This window comes from Crocuta crocuta, unplaced genomic scaffold, assembly GCF_008692635.1.
Source record: "Crocuta crocuta isolate KB4526 unplaced genomic scaffold, BGI_CrCroc_1.0 scaffold56, whole genome shotgun sequence".
Classification (NCBI taxonomy): Eukaryota; Metazoa; Chordata; class Mammalia; order Carnivora; family Hyaenidae; genus Crocuta; species Crocuta crocuta.
The window spans coordinates 3852703-3870702 of NW_027531334.1; the positions used below are offsets into that span (position 1 = coordinate 3852703).

An 18000-nucleotide genomic window follows, 5' to 3' on the forward strand; every position below is an offset into this window, starting at 1 on the left:
GAAAGCTATCCACATGAATTGGTTGGAAATAACTTGGTTAGAAACAAATATTTTCAGCCCATGGTTTTTCTTTATCTGTAATTTGGGCACACCCTGGGGCCAAGTTTTCAAACAGTTATCTGTCTTTAAATATTTCTGTTCATTTTTGTTTTAGAATTTTTCAGGGTGTTTTCCATTTATTTTATAATATTTGTAATTATTTTCTGTCAATTATATTTAACGTACCTATTTGGTAATATTTCCATAAATGCCTTAACTTCCGCTCCAAGAAAGTCAATTTTCTGAAAACATTTGACAGAAAGTACATGTTAACATTTACCACTTCCTGTCTTCATAAGTTTTAGGCACCTACAGTCACCTAGTTTTTTAAGCTACCCTTTTACACTTTTAAAGCTACTTTGGTTATTTTGTATAAAAAATAATTTGTATCCATTGTTCTACTTGTTCTCTATGGCTCTACTTTTGCTATTTTTGATTTTAATTTTTCCTTGACAAGTACACCATTTTATTCAGCAAAACTTCTGTTGCTCTGTCATACCATGTAATCACTATTTTTACTTTTAGGTCCCATCAGGATTGCACCTAGAGTGAAAAGCAAAGGTCACTGCCATAGGAATGCAGGGAGGAGTCTAGGTTTGTCAATATTGTGGCACCCATGGCATACACAAATGTCAGCAAATGAAATGCCATCTGGCATAGCACCTGCCACACAGGAGGAGAATCTGAAGTCACTGAAGATAAGCTTTACCATTCATTACCTAGAGCACAACACTCATCTTTGCTTCCTCAAGCCTATCCAAATTATAAGAGGAGTACTGTTTCTTGCCATTGCTCCAACTTCTGACCTTCCTTAAAAGGCAGGCCTAAGTTTTGATGTCATTGCCGTAAGGATGCTGGTGATATGAGTCATTGGGCCATTCATGGTATAGATGACTAGTTCTGACTACTTTTCCCACTTAGTAATGTTCTGCTGTTTTATCAACTGAAGATCTCTGATCAACTGTGGTAAAAACCATATTCATAAAGAAAAACAAAGCTTTCATTAAAGGTAAAGGAATCCAACTAGCAGATTTGGGATTTTCAGTGCTTTTTAGAATATTCACTTCATGGGCAAAGGCAAAAACAAAAAAAGGAAGAAAGAAAAGCTAAGAACAATGTCATACAAGAAATAAATAAGCAGGGGCACCTGGGTGGCTCAGTCGGTTAAGCTTCTGACTTCGGCTCAGGTCATGATCTCACGGTTTGTGAGTTTGAGCCCTATATCGGGCTCTGTGCTGACAGCTCAGAGCCGAGAGCCTGCTTCGGTTTCTGTGTCTCCCTCTCTCTGCCCCTCCCTTGCTCTTGCTCTGTCTCTCTCTCTCTCAAAAATAACTAAACATTAAAAAATTTAAAAAAACAAAAAATAAATAAGTAAGCAAACCCAAACCCAAACAAAACCAACAGAAGCAAAACAAATTCTCCAGAAAGACACACACAACTTTTCCGGGACTGCCATCAATGCACCAATATTACGACTAGGTGAAGAGCCAGTATCCCAGAATATTTATTTTCAATTGATCTTCTCAAGTATTTTTTCAGTTTAAGCAAATGATTACTCCTTATAAGAGGTCTAATTTTCCTCTAGTTGCTGGCTCCTTGAACACTACCAGAACACAACAAGCCCTCTGACACTTCCTAACCATTTTTCACATGGTTTGACATATCCAGTCCCTTTGACAGCTGGCCGCCCTCTCCTGGGATCACTTTGGTTTTCTGGATCTCTTCTGAAAGAACCCCCTAGAATAAAATGCATATGCTGGGTGTTGACATTCTAGAGTAGAGAGCAGAATACAAACGTTTGCCTAGAATTAAGAAACTAGCAGCATGTGAAATTTGGATTAAAGCATCCCTTAAAGCCAAGTTCAGCCATGGATTGTCTTCAACTCCATACCCAGTCTTTCTCCCCACCACACTTGCACACTGCTGGTATTTAAGCCATAATGAGGGATCGAGTTCCTCAACGTTTTCTCCAAGTATGAGCACAAGGTCAGGGCTTAGGAAATTAGTAATAGCAATTGTGGTAATGACATATCATTGCAGGCGGTATGCAAGGCACTGTATGGTAAGAGCCAAGTCAGTAATTTCAGCAGAATAGAGGTTTTATGCAGAATTGACGCTCCGCTGCTGTTTTCTATGACCCAAGACCTGTTTTCTTAGCTTTCTGTTTGTTGATGGTGTAAGTAACGATGCTGAAAAAGCAAAAACACTGTCTGACTCAAGTAACTCTCTGGTAGACACAAAAGTGATGTCTCAACAGAAAGGGAAAGGCCAGTGTACCCACAACTCTGCACAGTTCTATAATTCTACAAATGGCTTTTTGTGACATAATACACCACAAGATGAGGTTTATATCACTAGAATTTCAGCATGGAATTACCTCTTTAATATACATATCATTTAAGGGTACTTTAATACATAACTTAAAAACAGTCGCACAGAGAGAAAATGTTTTAGTCTTTCCTTTCTCTCTCCACCTAACCTCAAAAAGTTCTCGTTAAGGATGTGGTGTCGTAATATACATTCCAAACATTAGTTTCTTATTACCCATTTGCCTGATGTTTATCCCATTATTTTCCATCATAATCATGGATGCAAGCTTATCTTGGGGTAGCATGAACTTTTTAAAGTAGATGGTGGTACAGAAGAAAAATGTGTGTTTCTGTCTTTCTTTTTTATACTAGACCTTTGACAAGTATCTTCTACTTGGGCTTCATTTTTTTTTTTACATTGAGAGGATCAGACAGTAGTATGAAATAAGCACCATGAGCAATTTCTGACCATGGTGACTGGTTATCTGCGATTGGTAGCACCACTGAGTCAGCTCTGTGTGAAATAAGAAGGGAAGATGATCGTGGCCATGCATAACCCCTGCCAGGAATGCCCTACAGTGATGCTGTCCTCTTCATATGGCATCGTTAGGGGAGCCGTTCTCATTCTCTATACCGTTGGAAGTCATTTTAACAAAAAGCAACTGGGCGAGCAAATAAAAATAAATTAAATTTTGGGGCGCCTGGGTGGCTTAGTCGGTTAAGCGTCCGACTTTCGCTTAGGTCATGATCTCGCGGTTCGTGGGTTCGAGCCCCGCGTCGGGCTCTGTGCTGACTGCCAGCTCAGAGCCTGGAGCCTGTTTCAGTCTGTGACTCCCTCTCTCTCTGACCCTCCCCTGCTCACGCTGTCTCCCTCTCTCTCTCCTAGAAATAAATAAAACATTAAAAAAATTAAAGAAATTAATTAAATTTTTGCCTGTCACTGTGCTTAAGTGTCCTGATCTGAACGTGTGATGCTTGGTAATTATAATCAAAGTGGTTCCTTTTTGGGTAATTTCCTGTATTCACTGCCACACCGCTGCTGTTTACCACCATTAAATATGAGGCCTGAGGAGCGGTAATTTGAAGAGATGAAGTTCACTTTCAATGTTTGCTGGGGAGGAAGATGCAGGGAGTGGAAAATTCTAAGATAGGAAAACGCAGAGAGTGTATTTCTTTACTAAAGATGGCTCAAAAAATAGAAAAATAAAAGGTCAAACTATAAAGAGTTCACAAAAGAAATATGGATATAAAATCTTCACAATTATTCGTGAAGAGGGGAGGACAGTCTGCTGTTTTCAAGACAATGACTGAGTACAAAGTGCCACGGAATGGACTCTGACACTGGGAGCCTGCACCCTCATTCTGTGCTCCCGTTTGTCATGCTCACTTTTATTCTTCCTGCCCTTGTGGGATGATGGTTGCTGGGCTGCTGACTTTTGTTTGTGTCTTGTTATTCAAAGGCACCACATCTGATTGGTTGGTTTACTGTCATGAATGAATATTTACTCAAAATGTAAGGCTTTCTCTTCTGAAAACATCAGCTCCCGGCAACTGCCAGCATGGCCTGGACAAGCCATTCCACACACTCAATGTTTCCCCCCAAGCAGTCGTACTGAACTTTTTAAAAAGTGAGATATTGTATCTTTTAATATTGAATAATGTAAAACACTAACCCTTCTAACCTGACATAATAATGGCAGCAAAACATAAAAAAGTCCTTTTTTTTTTTAATCATTACATAATCTCTTCCTTCAACTGAGGTCGTTTCCATGTGACAAGCAGCAATACGATTCTCATCGTTGCTTTAGTGTTTCCCCCAGAGACTCCTTTCCTTCTCTGGCAGGATATATCCAGTAATATTAATATTCTACCCATTAATGCCAAAATTAAAATACACTGTACTTTACACAGAATGTGACATCTGTCCTTTTCTCGTTTCACCTGAACCTAAAATTTCCTGGCTATAATGGCTAGTTATAGTTGGGTCTCTCATAGTCTTTTCATTTATGAAACACAAAATAACCCAAAGCTGAATAGACCTTGCTGATATTACTTTCCCTCTGTCTCTGTCTTTTTTTTTTTTTTTTTTTTTAATTTTAGGTGGAGGGAGGAAAAATTATTTAAAATAAATTATATTTACATGATGGTAGTTTTCCAATAAAATTTTTTTTAACATTCATTTTTTTTCTTTGAGAGAGAGACAGAGTGAGCAGGGGAGGTGCAGAGAGAGAGAGGGAGACACAGAACCTGAAGCAGGCTCCAGGCTCTGAGCCATCAGCACAGAGCCCGACATGGGGCTCGAACTCACGAACCGTGAGATCATGACCTTAGCTGAAGTCAGATAACTAACCAACCGAGCCACCCAAGCACTCCTCCATTAAAATGTTTTAAAACCCACCATCCTCTTGTATTGAAGAAACAACCACACCATTTCACAGACCAGCAAGGAAATCAGGACCAAGAGCATTCTGTGATCTGCTTCAAGTAGGACAATCAGTTGTCCGGTCAAGGTCATAGAGCACAAGCGGAAGGAAGTTCCTGCTCCCATCCTGTGGCTTCAGTCCAATATAGGGACATTAGTTGATGGCAACTAATTATCCAACCAGACATTTGTATTTGGGACACACAAGTGCTCAATTAACATTTACTGAATATTGGATTGCTTCGTAGGTTAAAATCATAATGGTTCTCAGCCAATTAAAACAGACCAAACACAGAAAAATACCAAAATTGAAAATATGTCCATTTGACTATATCCTGAGGTATTTACTCAACCAACACTTACTGAATAACCCACTACCTGCTAAGATCTCTGCGGAGTGGAGAAACCAAAAGATAATGAGACATCCTCCTTGATGTTGAGGAATTCACCAATTAGTTACTGAAGGAAAAATTTTATACCACAATGTGATCAGTGATATGATAGAAAAAAGAATCGAGTGCAATAGAAACACAGAAGAAAAAGGTCCTAAAGTGAGAAATTTTCAGGAGTTTCCAACTTAAGCTTAAGCTTGAAGGATGAGGAAGATTACTCCAGGCTCAGATAGGGGAGGGGGCCGGAGATGATACAGATGTTTTGCAACACCAGACAGTACCGGTGCTCAGTAAGTTGAAGGAATACAAAAAGGGAGGGATAGCATTGACTGTAGCCAGTGTTGTGCTGGCAAACCAGTTCTCTGGAGGGAAATAAAACCCTGATACATAGCAAATGTCAATTTGTGTGGAGTGCATGCTCCCACATGGGCAATTTCAAACTACCAACATGACATTGCTGGTCACATGGAGGTGGAAATATGCACACGTGGCACTTGCCAGCTAGTATGAGCCAAGTCCAGCCCACTGTGGACTGCAGAGCACTCTGTAAGTATCTGTGGAATGAAGGAGCCTATAAATGGATGAATGAACAAACTACTTGATTTCAGGCCTAGGACTAATATGGTCAAAGGCTCAGAGATTTGAGTATTAATAAGAAGCTCTGTGAAGTGTATCAGGGGGAGAGAGTGAACGGGAAGTTGAGTTGGATGTAGAATGCAGGTTCTAGAGTATGCCTTTTCTCAAAAGGTAGGAGGGCATCATCAAAGCTCTTGAAGGGGCAGAGTATCAGGACTCGATCTATATTTTAGATGTGCCTTTAGCCATAATTCCTTAAGACTATTCTTTGCCTCAAAGTATGAACACAAATGTGAATGGTTAAATCCTTACAAAAATTCTAATATGTGGAAGCGCTAAAGCCTTCCTTTTAATGAAACATAAGTGTAAGAAATCCTTCAACATTCTTACTATATCGCTGGAAATTATTTCTTTATTCAATCAAAAGGAGTCCCGATGAAGCTTGGTGTCAACCAACAGAGGCAAGTCAATGCTGAAGCACAGGATACATGCGATCTCAAATGTAAAGGCATAAAGCAAAGGAGAAAAATGGATTATATGATGTCTGACTGGCTAAGTCACACAGGATACAAAGAAATTACTTTAAAAGGCTGCCATGACACTCAACCCTCTTCCTCTCCATAGACTCTTTATGTCTCATATTTGGGCTTGTCTATAGACACTGCCCCAAATTTATGGCTTTACTTTTTGAGACCAGCAGGTGCTTTTCTACACTAGAAAGCTGAACCGTGAATGTACCTTACCTGGAGATATTGTCAGGTGAGCAGGCAGAGATGCTGGTCTCCATGCTATCGGAGCTGTCTAGGCTCAAAGTATCAAAGGCCTGGTCCTTGTAGCTGTGATCAGGATAGTGGAAACTGTTCAAGTAGACATTTGATTCAGATGCTGTGCGGTTGTAAAATTCAGAAGGTTTCTGCCTTTGTCCTTCACTCATCTGCTGGTGATTATACCCTGAGGGAAGAGCCATAAATATGTTAGTATGCCTCGTTTCAGCCTTAGATCTTCTGAGAGTCAAACCAGCAACCCAAAACATCTGCCTGTGAAACTTGGGCCTTGGTCTAATTTGTTTTGAAGCCAAGAAGATCAAAGACACAGCATCATGCTCAGTGCAAGCAAGAGTTTCAGAGGGGTGGGCTTGCAAGTGATCTTTTTGGTCAGAGGATCACCTCACATGTCCCTGTGCCGTTCCCACATCTCAGCTCAACTGAGAATAATACGTCAGCACGCATGAAAACAAAAAAAAGCAAAAACAAAACAAAACGGAAACACGATTCAAGGCCTGTATCTTCTAAAAATAGCGGGGTTCAAGTGAAGCAAGATGACTCCCAGTGACAAGCGACAGCAGGGTCTTAGGGCAGTCACTTGTTCAACAGGATTCCAGTGGAAGGAGGACTCGATCAGGTCATAAAACAGCAGGTGGATCATCTAGGTGCCATATTTAAGAATCTTGGGTCTCACTCATATTGTCACGAGCACTTTTAATCTACTAAAAATCCAACCTGTGTATTTTTCTCATTCCTCATTTTTCAACTTCTCCGGTCCGCCAATTATTGAAAACCTTTGCAGTGAACAATCCTCCCAATGGCTGGGCTCCTCCTAATTAATGTATGTGAAACTCTCTTCTTCTTCCACCTTGACTGTCAGCCCTCAGCTAGTTGCTGGTATTGACCATACAAAACTGTAGAACTCACAGCAATAGCAGCAAAAATGCCATCAGTAAGAGGCTTGTTCCTTAACCCTGGTACTTGGTCAGCGGGTGTGTTAGGGCTTCGCTTTACTTTGAGTTACCGCTATGGCTTGCGTTCTGGTGGGTGCTTTTAGGCAATGCAAACTAAGTTATTCTTCCTTTCAGTTCTCTCATTACCATATACGTAGGAAGCAGGGATCATAATGACAAACCAATTCCTCAATTTATGAAAAAGATGCTTCTCTAGCCAGTAGTAGTTTGAAATCCCTTTCTCCCTCATCAAATTTACCACCGGACCTACTGAGAGTTTACACCTTGACCATCTGAAGTTTGCCTCTTTCCTTGTACTCTACTGACCTTCAGTGAGGCTTTTAATTGGTAACGAAATGGTCAAAACAGCAGCCAGAGGGTGAAAGAAGGGCAGCGATTCCAAAGAGCTTCCTCAGCTACCAGTTGAACATTTCCATTCAAAAGCAGGGCCACATCCATGAGGCTTTAGTAAAGCATGGTCCACCAACAATTTCTGTAAAATGATTTTAGTTCTACACAGAGTTTGCATGCCAAACTATTTGGAGTGGTTTTAGATATTTAAGTGAAAATATGTTAGTTCAGATTATGGCATTTCCAGGAAAATGTTTCCTTAATATAAGCTATAATTGTAAATTACAAATACGTATGTAAAAGCTACAGGTCACTGAGCCAATGGAAGACGCAACACAAAAAAAGCACACCATGAGACTTTAGATAGAATATCGTTATTTGTAATGATTAATGCAGAAAGCATGAAATGAAGCCAGTACATTCATAAGCGTGGAGTTTGTGCCTTTATAAAAAAAGCATTACTCAAATATTTACCTTTGATACTTGAACTTTTGGAATTACTAATTGCTCCTGTTAAATTGTTTCCAGTTATTCGTTACGAAAAGGAGGGGGACAAAACAAAAACACCAGAAATTATTTGAAAAAGTCACACATGTATCTTTCCTTATGCTTTCAAAAAAGGCTTGTTGGCAAAGAAAACTTCTGCATTGGCCCTGAGTATATGGAAGCCATTTCCCTGTTAGTATGAAAAACAAATCCCTAAAAGACAGCCATGTAATTTAAAACGTATGAGAATTATCTCCTTGGCAATGACATGCACCACAATCTCCTCTTCCCTTTCGGTTTTTCATAATGAGAGAAGGCCAATCCCTATAATGCAACCAACACCTTCTTGGAAAAGCAGAGAAGACGGCAAGTATATTTCTTCTTAAAGCAACTGTGTGTCCTCATCCTCGGATCTCCCTGGATTTTTTTTTTTCAAAAGTATCACAGAATAAGAACATGACTTTACAACCTTCAGGTGAGGTAGACATTAGACTAAAACGATTCAGATTTTTCAGACGTGGGCACAAGGGACAGCTGTGTCACAACATGTACTGTGCTAAGGACTGTGAACATCATAAATCCCCCAGATCACCTCAACACTTGTTGAGGTTTGGCTCTATGTTTGAGAGAACTTTCCTCCACTCTGGTGGTAGGCTAAGTACCTTAGAGTTTCATTGCAATTTTAGTAAAGAGTCTTCTGCTAATGAGCATATGCTTCCCAGTGCAAGAGTTTTGTTTCCTGTGGATCAGCGTGAGTGGAAATGTTCTACCTCATGAAGGGGCCTGTTTCTCCCAACTGGCAGCACTTCACTAATCACAGTGAACTCAACTATCACCTGGATTAGACTACTGCCTTCTGAACAATTTCAAGAACGTAAGTCACTTCTGCAATCACAAATAAGGGCAGGGACCTCGTTCCTGTGATCCTGGAATTGCACCAGCGTGCTTCCAAATAGCTGGTGTTGGGATTCAGGCTCTGGCCTGTCTGCCCAAAGGTACAGATACTTCTGATGGAGGGAACACTTGAGGAGAGCGGCAGACCAGAGGAAACCCTGGTAGAAGGTCCAAGAAGAACTCTTCCTGCCATTAGGTGGTCCTAGAACAGGTGTGAGCTTTAGTGGAGGTGACACATGTGTCCTGGTCACCACAGGATCCCCATTCACTTAGTACAGAGATGTCATGAATTAAAGAGCCACTGAATCAATTCATCTTCTCATCTGTAAATTCCAGCTTGAGTAGTGGCTAGCTAAGGAAGTGGGACACACCTACTGTGTGGGATGGGGTAGAGTAAGCACCCTGGGAAAAATGAGACTTCCCCAATCTCCGAGACTACTCATTTTTTTTGTTTTTTTGTTTTTAAATTATGTAGCAAGAGTAACATTCAGCAGCGGGACAGCAACTGAAAAGCAAAAAGGGCCTTTTAATGCTCTAAATCCTTTCTATCCAGGCAGAAATAGCCATTTGAGGGGGTGTTTATAAGGTTTATAAAGTAAGACCTGACGATGTCTGAGGCTCATCGCTAAGCATAGCACATGCAAAGAACCCAAACCAGCTCAACTCTCTTCACTGTCCGAGAGAGCCAGCAGAATAGATGTGCAAAGCCCATTTGTTATTATCATTAATTATTATTACTATTATTTTTTTCAATTATTGCCTATCTATGAATTCTGGGCCCACTAGACCTGGAAACTCCTTTTGAGTTGACCACTGTAAAACATATAGCCTTGCCAATATCTTCCCAATGTGTGTTGTATATTTTAAGTGGTTATCTGGGCTTAATATAGAAAATGAGGTGACTTAAAACTATAACCTTTAAGAGGATAAAATTAATCTGTATTTCTGACAAGTTAGCTTATCATAGCTCACCTGCTGAGAAATTCATTCTTCCTAACCATAGTCCACAGCCGGGAGATGAAGGTACAGGGCGAGTCAGGGATGAAGGAGAATGATGGAGAAAGGGAGAAAGAGACAAGATCAAAAAAGGATGATAGTGGACAGGAAAAATATACAACACTTCCAACATGCAGTCAATGACAGTGTTAGTAACAACACCAGATCAACAAGGCAAGATGTTTTCCCATTTCTAGGTTAAATCTGAGTTTACAGAGAAAGACTTGAGAAGTCAAAAAACAATAAGCTCATGATACAGACATACAGTTAGTGGAAAAAAAAAATCAACAACAACATCTTTCACACATACTCGTCGACCAGAAAACAGGGAGAATAAAAACCAGATCATAACAATAAGACACTTCCTTTTCCCAAGCAGACAGCAACAAATAGGTTTTAAGAGCCACGGTTTACAAAACTGCCATTCAATTACTTGAGGCGCAGTCCATCACACTTCATAAGCAGTCCGTCCTCTGACATCCTGCACTACCGGCTAGCCACAGTATGAGCATCATGTTTATTCAAGCCAGTCATTTAAACTGGTCTTTACTCGCCACGAGGTCTTACTTCTAAAAGAGACTCAAACAGAGCCGATAGGTAGGAGCGTCCTGAATCCTTCCCTCCTCCCATGCAGCCCGTCTTATTTATGCCTGGCCTTCAGAAAGGAGAAACATCATGTTTTACATGTGGCCTAGACTCGTGCCTACTCTTGTCTCTAGCTCGGTTCTGAATCTTACAAAGCAATGCTTCCACGGCGCTCACGTTTTCTGTGCGGTCTGACCTTGAAATAAGATATCGAAACAATGGTGGTCATGCCGCTGCTTGTGCATGAGCAGCAGCTGCGCTCGCGTTGCGTTTCTAGCAAACGGGCAACAATCTTTCCCTACTGTGTGAAAGGAATGATCATGAGATTCAGAGTTCACTATTTTGCAGTTTCAAATCTGATCAATTTCTTAAAGATGCCTCCACAATGACCTTTCACCATTTGCTGGCAACAAAAGCAGCACACAGGGAGGTTGTCATACCTTTCCTGGACTTTCCTGCATGTAACGGAAGACAGAAGGACAAAGATTTCATTCATTCTAAAGCTTACAAAGGACCAGATCACAAGTTGTACAAAAGCCAATAACCATTACAACTTTAAGAGTTGAGTTCCTGGGCTCTGTGCTCTAAACTCAGCTCTCAAAGACCTTTGTTTGCATGATTCACGTGGTCAGTTTTATGAAAACAGTGTTGACTGAAGGAAGGCTTATACTTACACCATTGTCCTTGATGTATCCGTTATGAATAAGCAGCAAAAAAACACAGTGCATTTAAGTTAATTGTGTAAATTCCCCCCAATGATAAAATCTATAAGATTTGAGTTAATGAAAACGGGTTAAGTGCAATTTGTTCAAAACCATGGGATTTTACTTGTTTGCTATTTCAGTGAAGCCAGCAAGGTACTAGTCAAGCAATTCTAAATGAAATAGTGATTCATCCCTCCTGGTCTGTGTGGGCTACCTGGATGGGCTTAGTGGAAAATCTTGCCAACTTTAACGCTCCAGGGTGGCTCTAAGAACTGCAGTCCCCGTCCCCTCCTCCTCTGGCTTCCCAAGACACATCACACAAGATGTGTGGATCAACACACACAAGATGGTTCTCTACTTCCTCAGAGGCTCTCTCTTCGGCACATGAAATTCTTCAAGAAGGACCCCACTTTAGAGCTGCAGGAGGAAGAATGAAGCTGCCATCTGCCCAGATGCTCAAAAGTGAAGTGCGTCGATGAAGAACCAGAGCAAAGAGACAGGTCAAGGTCAATGGATTTTGCAGAGTACATCCTAATGTGACCTAAGAGAATCGGCTCACTTTTCCTATATGAACCTAGCATGGGGATTCCCATCATTTGATGACAAAAAGAGATTAGAAAAAGATCAAATATCCTTCAGTTTTGCCATATTCTCTTAAGAATCCTCTTACATGATAATGTTAATAGTTCTTGAATTTACAAATCTCTCCATTTAGTATGATAAAATATAAATGTTTTATAAGATAAAATGTAAAAAAAAAATAAATGTTTTATGTTTGTAAAAACATAAAATATGGCATTGTGGCCAATCCAAGCTTTGATGTCTTCAGCCAGTGGGCAAAATACATTTAAAAAGTCTATAAATATCACAGAAAAATGCTTTCACAGAAAATAGATTTGGACCACAAGTGAATAATGATGAATGACAGCCAAAATATGAAGACTCATTTATGTTTACTATTTATAAATCATAAGAGATATTTTAGCTTATTAGGAAATTATAGTAAAGAAGATAAGAGAAGCTTAATCAATTGTATTCGATTCACATGTTAACATTGTCTACCTTTCATGTGTTATAAACCTCTCTTATGAATATTACAACCTCTATTAACTCTTAAATCGCTTCTAGTATTGATTCAAAAACCTCATTCAAGTGTTATACTATATGTATATAATATACACATACACACATTTTTTATATACCAAAATTCATATATGTATATAATATATATTTATATGGATTTCTTTTCTTAATGTTTATTTATTTTGCGAGAGAGTGAGTGCAGAGGAGGGGCAGAGGGAAGGAGAGAGAGACTCCAAAATAGGCTCCACACTGTCAGTGCAGAGCCCAATGTGGGGCTTCATCTCATCAACCATGAAATCATGGCTTGAGCTAAAAATCAAGAGTAAGGCACTTAACTGACTGAGCAACCCTCACACCCCTATTTATATATATTTTTCTTTTCTATTGTTTTTTCTTTTTCTTTTTTTTTTTTTTTTTNAGAAGGGCTGAACAGTCGGAACTGAATCCCAGCCTGCTTGGAGGGAAGCGTTCTAATCTCACGAATGCATGAATGCATTCAGAGTCCAAGTACCCACCCCTCCGTCAGCATTCTCCTTTATATCCTGGGCATTCCTCCACTGCTGCATTTATCATATTTTATTTAAATCGTCTGCTATGTGTCTTTCTTCCTCACTGGACTATAAGCATGTCAGGGCTGACTGTGTCATTCATTTGTGTTCTTGGTCTCAAGCACCAGGCCTGCTCAGAAGTCAGGGTCTATATAAACTACTGACCTAGGTGCCTGTGTTAACACACATCTTATCCACTCAATGAGCAGCTCACCTCTGGAACAGCATTCTAGTAATTTCTCCTAGCCCCACAAAGACTATTCGACAACCTCATTATAAATGCAATGTACTATTACAAAAAAATAAGAGATGCTGAGAATCAAGGTCTGCCTGAAACCTAACAATCACGTAGAATAAAAGCTCAAACCACCTTAAAAGGCCTTAGGGACTTCTGCTCTGGACTGCTAGTGTTCTGTTTACTGTGTCAGCTCAATGAGTCTTCAGCATATGTTTCAACAGCATGGCTTAGCCACAGACCAGTTAAGTGGCTTGGTTAAGTGCCCTGCTGATCTTTCTGGATCTCAGTGGTCTCTCTTTTCTGTCTACCAATGAGGTTAGTAATGCTCTAGGGGCCTTCTTGTTTTGAGAATTCTATTGAATTTATAAAGGACAGTGGGCATGTTTAGAAGGTACCAGCCATCCATTTAATAGAAAAAGTTACTTTAGTACCACAGTAAGGAGATATAGATCCTTCCCCCAAGAATACTCATTAAGAATGAAACTGAGCATCTGATCTCCTCTCCAATCGATCCCCAACCTTGTTTTTGCTCTCCCCCTCCCCCCCCGCCCACCGAGAAATTTGGATGCTTTAACCAAAGCCACAATTTAGGATTTAAAAGGCGCTTACCTCTGAGCATCCTCCGAGATTCGGAGTCTTTGGTCATGGTTGCCAGTGAGTGAGGCAGCACGCTGCCGCAGCTGTTGCTCTGTCCCAGGGGCAGGTGAGCCTGTGAGAACCGGGAGGAAACACTTCAGGCAAACCGCAGGCCAAACGGTCCTTCGGGACATGGCCACATCCCCGTCTCCACAGCTCCAATGCAAGCGCACAGGGCAGGGAAGGCGGGAAGGAGGAACGAATGGGTCCCATTTATTCACTCTACATGGCAAAGGCCGGTCACCGATCCTTCCAAGGAGCTCCATGGCAGGCTCGACACCACAGTAATTTCTCCAGTGGCAGCAATTCCAAAAATGAAGACAGATGGGGAAACACTGTCCAAAACCACCTTAGAGAACAACTCAAAGTTCTTCATGCATAAGGAGCCGAGGGCAGATGCAGGGACAAGAATGCATGCACATCATGCACAAAGAAGAGAAGATCTATACTTGTTACAAGTGCACCAATTTCTGTCTCCCCGTGGCAACTGGAGAAACCTATCAACTACCCCCAAGGGTTTAGCACTCTTTCAAAGCAGAAAGCCCTTAGTGTAAAATACACTCAGAACACCAGTTTATAAAATAGATTCAAACAAAGTTACTCTGGCTAAGGGCAAGGGAAGGGCCCCAAAGCCTGGCCCACTCAGAACCTCCTTCTCATCTGCCTCCCCCCTCTTTCTGCAATGACGCCCTGGACATGTCAGCAAAACATGAGTGAGGACTCAAGGGTGACATCTGAGTCTAGCTTCACGGCTAACCAGCTGAGGGCACTTCCCTTCTTTATCCCTCAATTTGTCCATATTTACGATGCAGAAAATAAGGAGCACCTCTACTGAATAGTGCTGCTGGATTTTAAAATGAGGCAATCCACATAAAGGGTTTAGTCCAGGGTCAGGCACATAGAAATGACTCTCAATAAATATTTGTTGCTACTATTCCTGGAACCCAGAGCTTCTATTTACCAATTTCCAGATTTGGGAGGCAGTCATGGGAATCTGTCACCTAAGTGAACGTGACCCACCACTTGTGTGGTGGTGGAAGAAACACCCTGGACCGGGTCCTTTGGTCCCAGTGAGTACACTTCCAAACGTCCTCTGAATAAGATAGAAAATGTAGTATACTTCTATGTCTGCCCAATAAGCAAACTTAATGGTTTATTTTTCAGCATTTTCTTTAAGAGCCTTTGCACGTTGGTCAACATTAGGACAGAGACTCACTGACCGAAGCCCATGGTTCACCCCACGTCCTACCTTTGGGGTGGTGCTTCTCCCCATAGTAGCACTGCTGAAATGTGGGGATATGGAAGGTGTGGTTTTCTTTCGAGGCAAAGTGTCACTCAGATAGAGGCCTTCTTTATGCTGTTTTTTCCTTTCTTCCAGACTTCTAAAATGCTTTAAATGCAAATGTAAAGCAGAACAGCAAAACTTGACTAATTGCAACAGGTTACTGAGGAAATTAAGAAGTATGCATTCACAAAGAAGTTTTGGGATTTTAACACAGAATTAAAAAAAAATTCATCTTACACTTGTGTTCACTAACAGACTAGGGCTAGCATTTGGTGAGATACACTGGAAGACACTGGAAGAATGTATTATTGGACCTAGAAACTTAAAAAATAAATCCACCTTTCACTTTCATAGTTAGTGCCTGTTGCCTTGGGGCTTCAGGACAACTTAAAATTATTATGATGGCCGCCATGCGGTTGGCGGAACAGCCAAAGCAAGTAAGCAGTTTCTCCCCTTGTCTGTCTGGATAGTTCTGTGTGCTGGCACAGATCCCAGTGTGAGGAGAACAAGGAAAGGGAGAAGAAGATGGAGAGAAAGAGCGAGTAAACAGGGAAGTTGTTTTAAAGTTGGAATATTATTTTAATTACATATAAACACTCCAAATCCATGTAATGTTTCCATATAAGGCATCCTTCTAGATTACCCTTTTATTTAAATTAAGATCTTAGTCGGGAAACCCCTGTAGTAGTCCCTCACGTTTAAAAATCCTCTTGTTGACTATTTCTTTACTTTTTTATATATATTCCTAAGGCAAAATGTTTGCCAACTTGAAATTTATCCAAATTTTTCTTAGCCTCCTGCCAAAGGTCTTACCTAGTAGTATAGTTAATTCCTAATTATAGGCTCATAGGGTTGGATCATTTTTATACTAAGCTCAAGCTTTGGAAATACATAAAAATTAATGCAAATTTGAGTTACCGAATTTATGATCAATTTTCAAAATATGCCAATCATGAAAAATATCTACATGTTAACCTCCTAATTATTTATTTATGCTAGTTAATATTTATTAACCTAAAAGTAGTGAGGAGATATAGCCCTTTAACAAAAGGTAAAAGGCAGTAAAGACAACTTGAAGAAAAGTAACGGCTGGGGTTGCCTGGGTGGCTCGGTCGGTTAAGCATCTGACTTCGGCTCAGGTCATGATCTCACAGTTCATGAGTTCAAGCCCCGTGTTGGGCTCTGTGCTGACAGCTTAGAGCCTGGAGACTGCTTCAGATTCTGTGTCTCCCTCTCTCTGCCCCTCCTCTGCTCACACTCTGTCTTTCTCTCTCTCTCAAAAATAAATAAACATTAAAAAAAAGAAAGAAAGAAAGAAAAGTAACAGCTGGGCATAGCAAACCAGGGCTCATCTAATTTGGGGATCTAGTGATTATGATTCCTTAGCATCTTCTGGGGCCAAATTCATATCGAAATTTGGTTATAGTTGAAAGGAACCTCAAAACATATTTTTTGAATATCCACACATGAATATGCACTAATGTACTCAAAGAAGGGTGACATTCATAATAATGAATTGCTTATTTAAAATGCAGTCAATAAAAAACTATGAAGCAAATGCATTTTGTGTGTGTGTGTGTGTGTGTGTGGTGTGACGCTAGACAAGCTATTTACCTCAGGCACTAAGGAGTTCATTCTTATTTCACAGGATTATTAGAAGAAAGAAATGAGATATTTATTTGTAAAATATTTAGCAAATTTTGACACATAGCAAGGGCGTGGGGTCTATTATTATGACTTCAGTAATGTGTAAGAAAAATATTTTGTGTTGACCCAGCAACTTTTTATACCATGGGTTTCATGGAAATAATTATTATCCTTTTAAAAATGCCTGAGAGAAGTTGCAATATTTTGGTTGAAGGGGAACTGAAGCATGAGCATGTGAAACCTATCTAGCTTGAACATATCAAAAGTCAGGAGAGGGCAATCAAGTATTGAAGTTTATAGCAATCCCCACACCCTTAAAAAATACAAAATGCCCTAAAAACAAAAACAAAAACAAAAGAAAACCCAACCAAACAAAAACAAACCCAGCAAAGGATTATGTACTTGTGTTTTTAAGGATACCTTTGGAAAAGCCGATGGAAAGATTCCACATAAGTAACTTTGTTCTCAAGGTCAAGCTCTCACACTTTGAGTATCTTTGTCTAGTTACCTGTTGCTCCAGCTGCTGGGGCTGCCTTCTGTGTTTCTTAGCTGGTAGAGGAGGAGGTGTGTCATTTAAAGGGAAAGGATCGACAGATGGAGCCAGGACTTCGGGCCAAGGGGCTGATGGAGGTTGAGTGATAGGATGAGGAGAAAGGGTGGAAGGAAACATAAATCCAGAACAGACAGGTGATCTTTGCTTTATAGGAGAAAGAAAAAGTATATATGTGTTCATAGGAAATGAAAGAATTAGACAAAGAAATGAAATCGATAATCTCATTAGTCTGTTCTCTTGTATTTTAATCGAGAAGTCACAAATGACGGGCAGTATCTTTCAATTTAGTCTCTTGTTAAAATCCCACTCTGCGAGCAACCTGGATCAGTTGGAAGGTATTTTAATTTGCTATTATTTGCCCCTACCCAGGTGTTTTTAAAAGACATTTAAAAAAATCCATATTGCACAAGGTGACAGAAAACAAAATCAAACCGGAAAAGCAATTCAAACTAACAATTTTAGGAAGGCTTTTTAGCTTCTATGAAAACGATGTCAGGTTAGAGTGCTCAGATCTAGAGTTTATGGTTTTGAACTTAATT

At 40.2% G+C, this 18000-nt stretch overlaps 1 protein-coding gene across 10 annotated transcripts in view; it reads right to left on the bottom strand.

The window, feature by feature from the left end:
* PHLDB2 (pleckstrin homology like domain family B member 2) overlaps positions 1 to 18000 on the bottom strand; it is a 223128-nt gene that overhangs the window by 14745 nt on the left and 190383 nt on the right. For 5 of the 10 annotated variants that reach the window (XM_077771902.1, XM_077771903.1, XM_077771900.1 and 2 more), the window contains 5 exons: positions 15226 to 15366; positions 13950 to 14049; positions 10159 to 10179; positions 8281 to 8316; positions 6482 to 6689 (listed from right to left, as the gene is read on the bottom strand). In XM_077771902.1, coding sequence (XP_077628028.1) covers positions 6482 to 6689; positions 8281 to 8316; positions 10159 to 10179; positions 13950 to 14049; positions 15226 to 15366 — 506 coding nt within the window. The remainder of the gene's footprint in view (positions 1 to 6481; positions 6690 to 8280; positions 8317 to 10158; positions 10180 to 13949; positions 14050 to 15225; positions 15367 to 18000) is intronic. The other 5 variants (XM_077771904.1, XM_077771899.1, XM_077771906.1 and 2 more) reach the window with 4 other exon arrangements.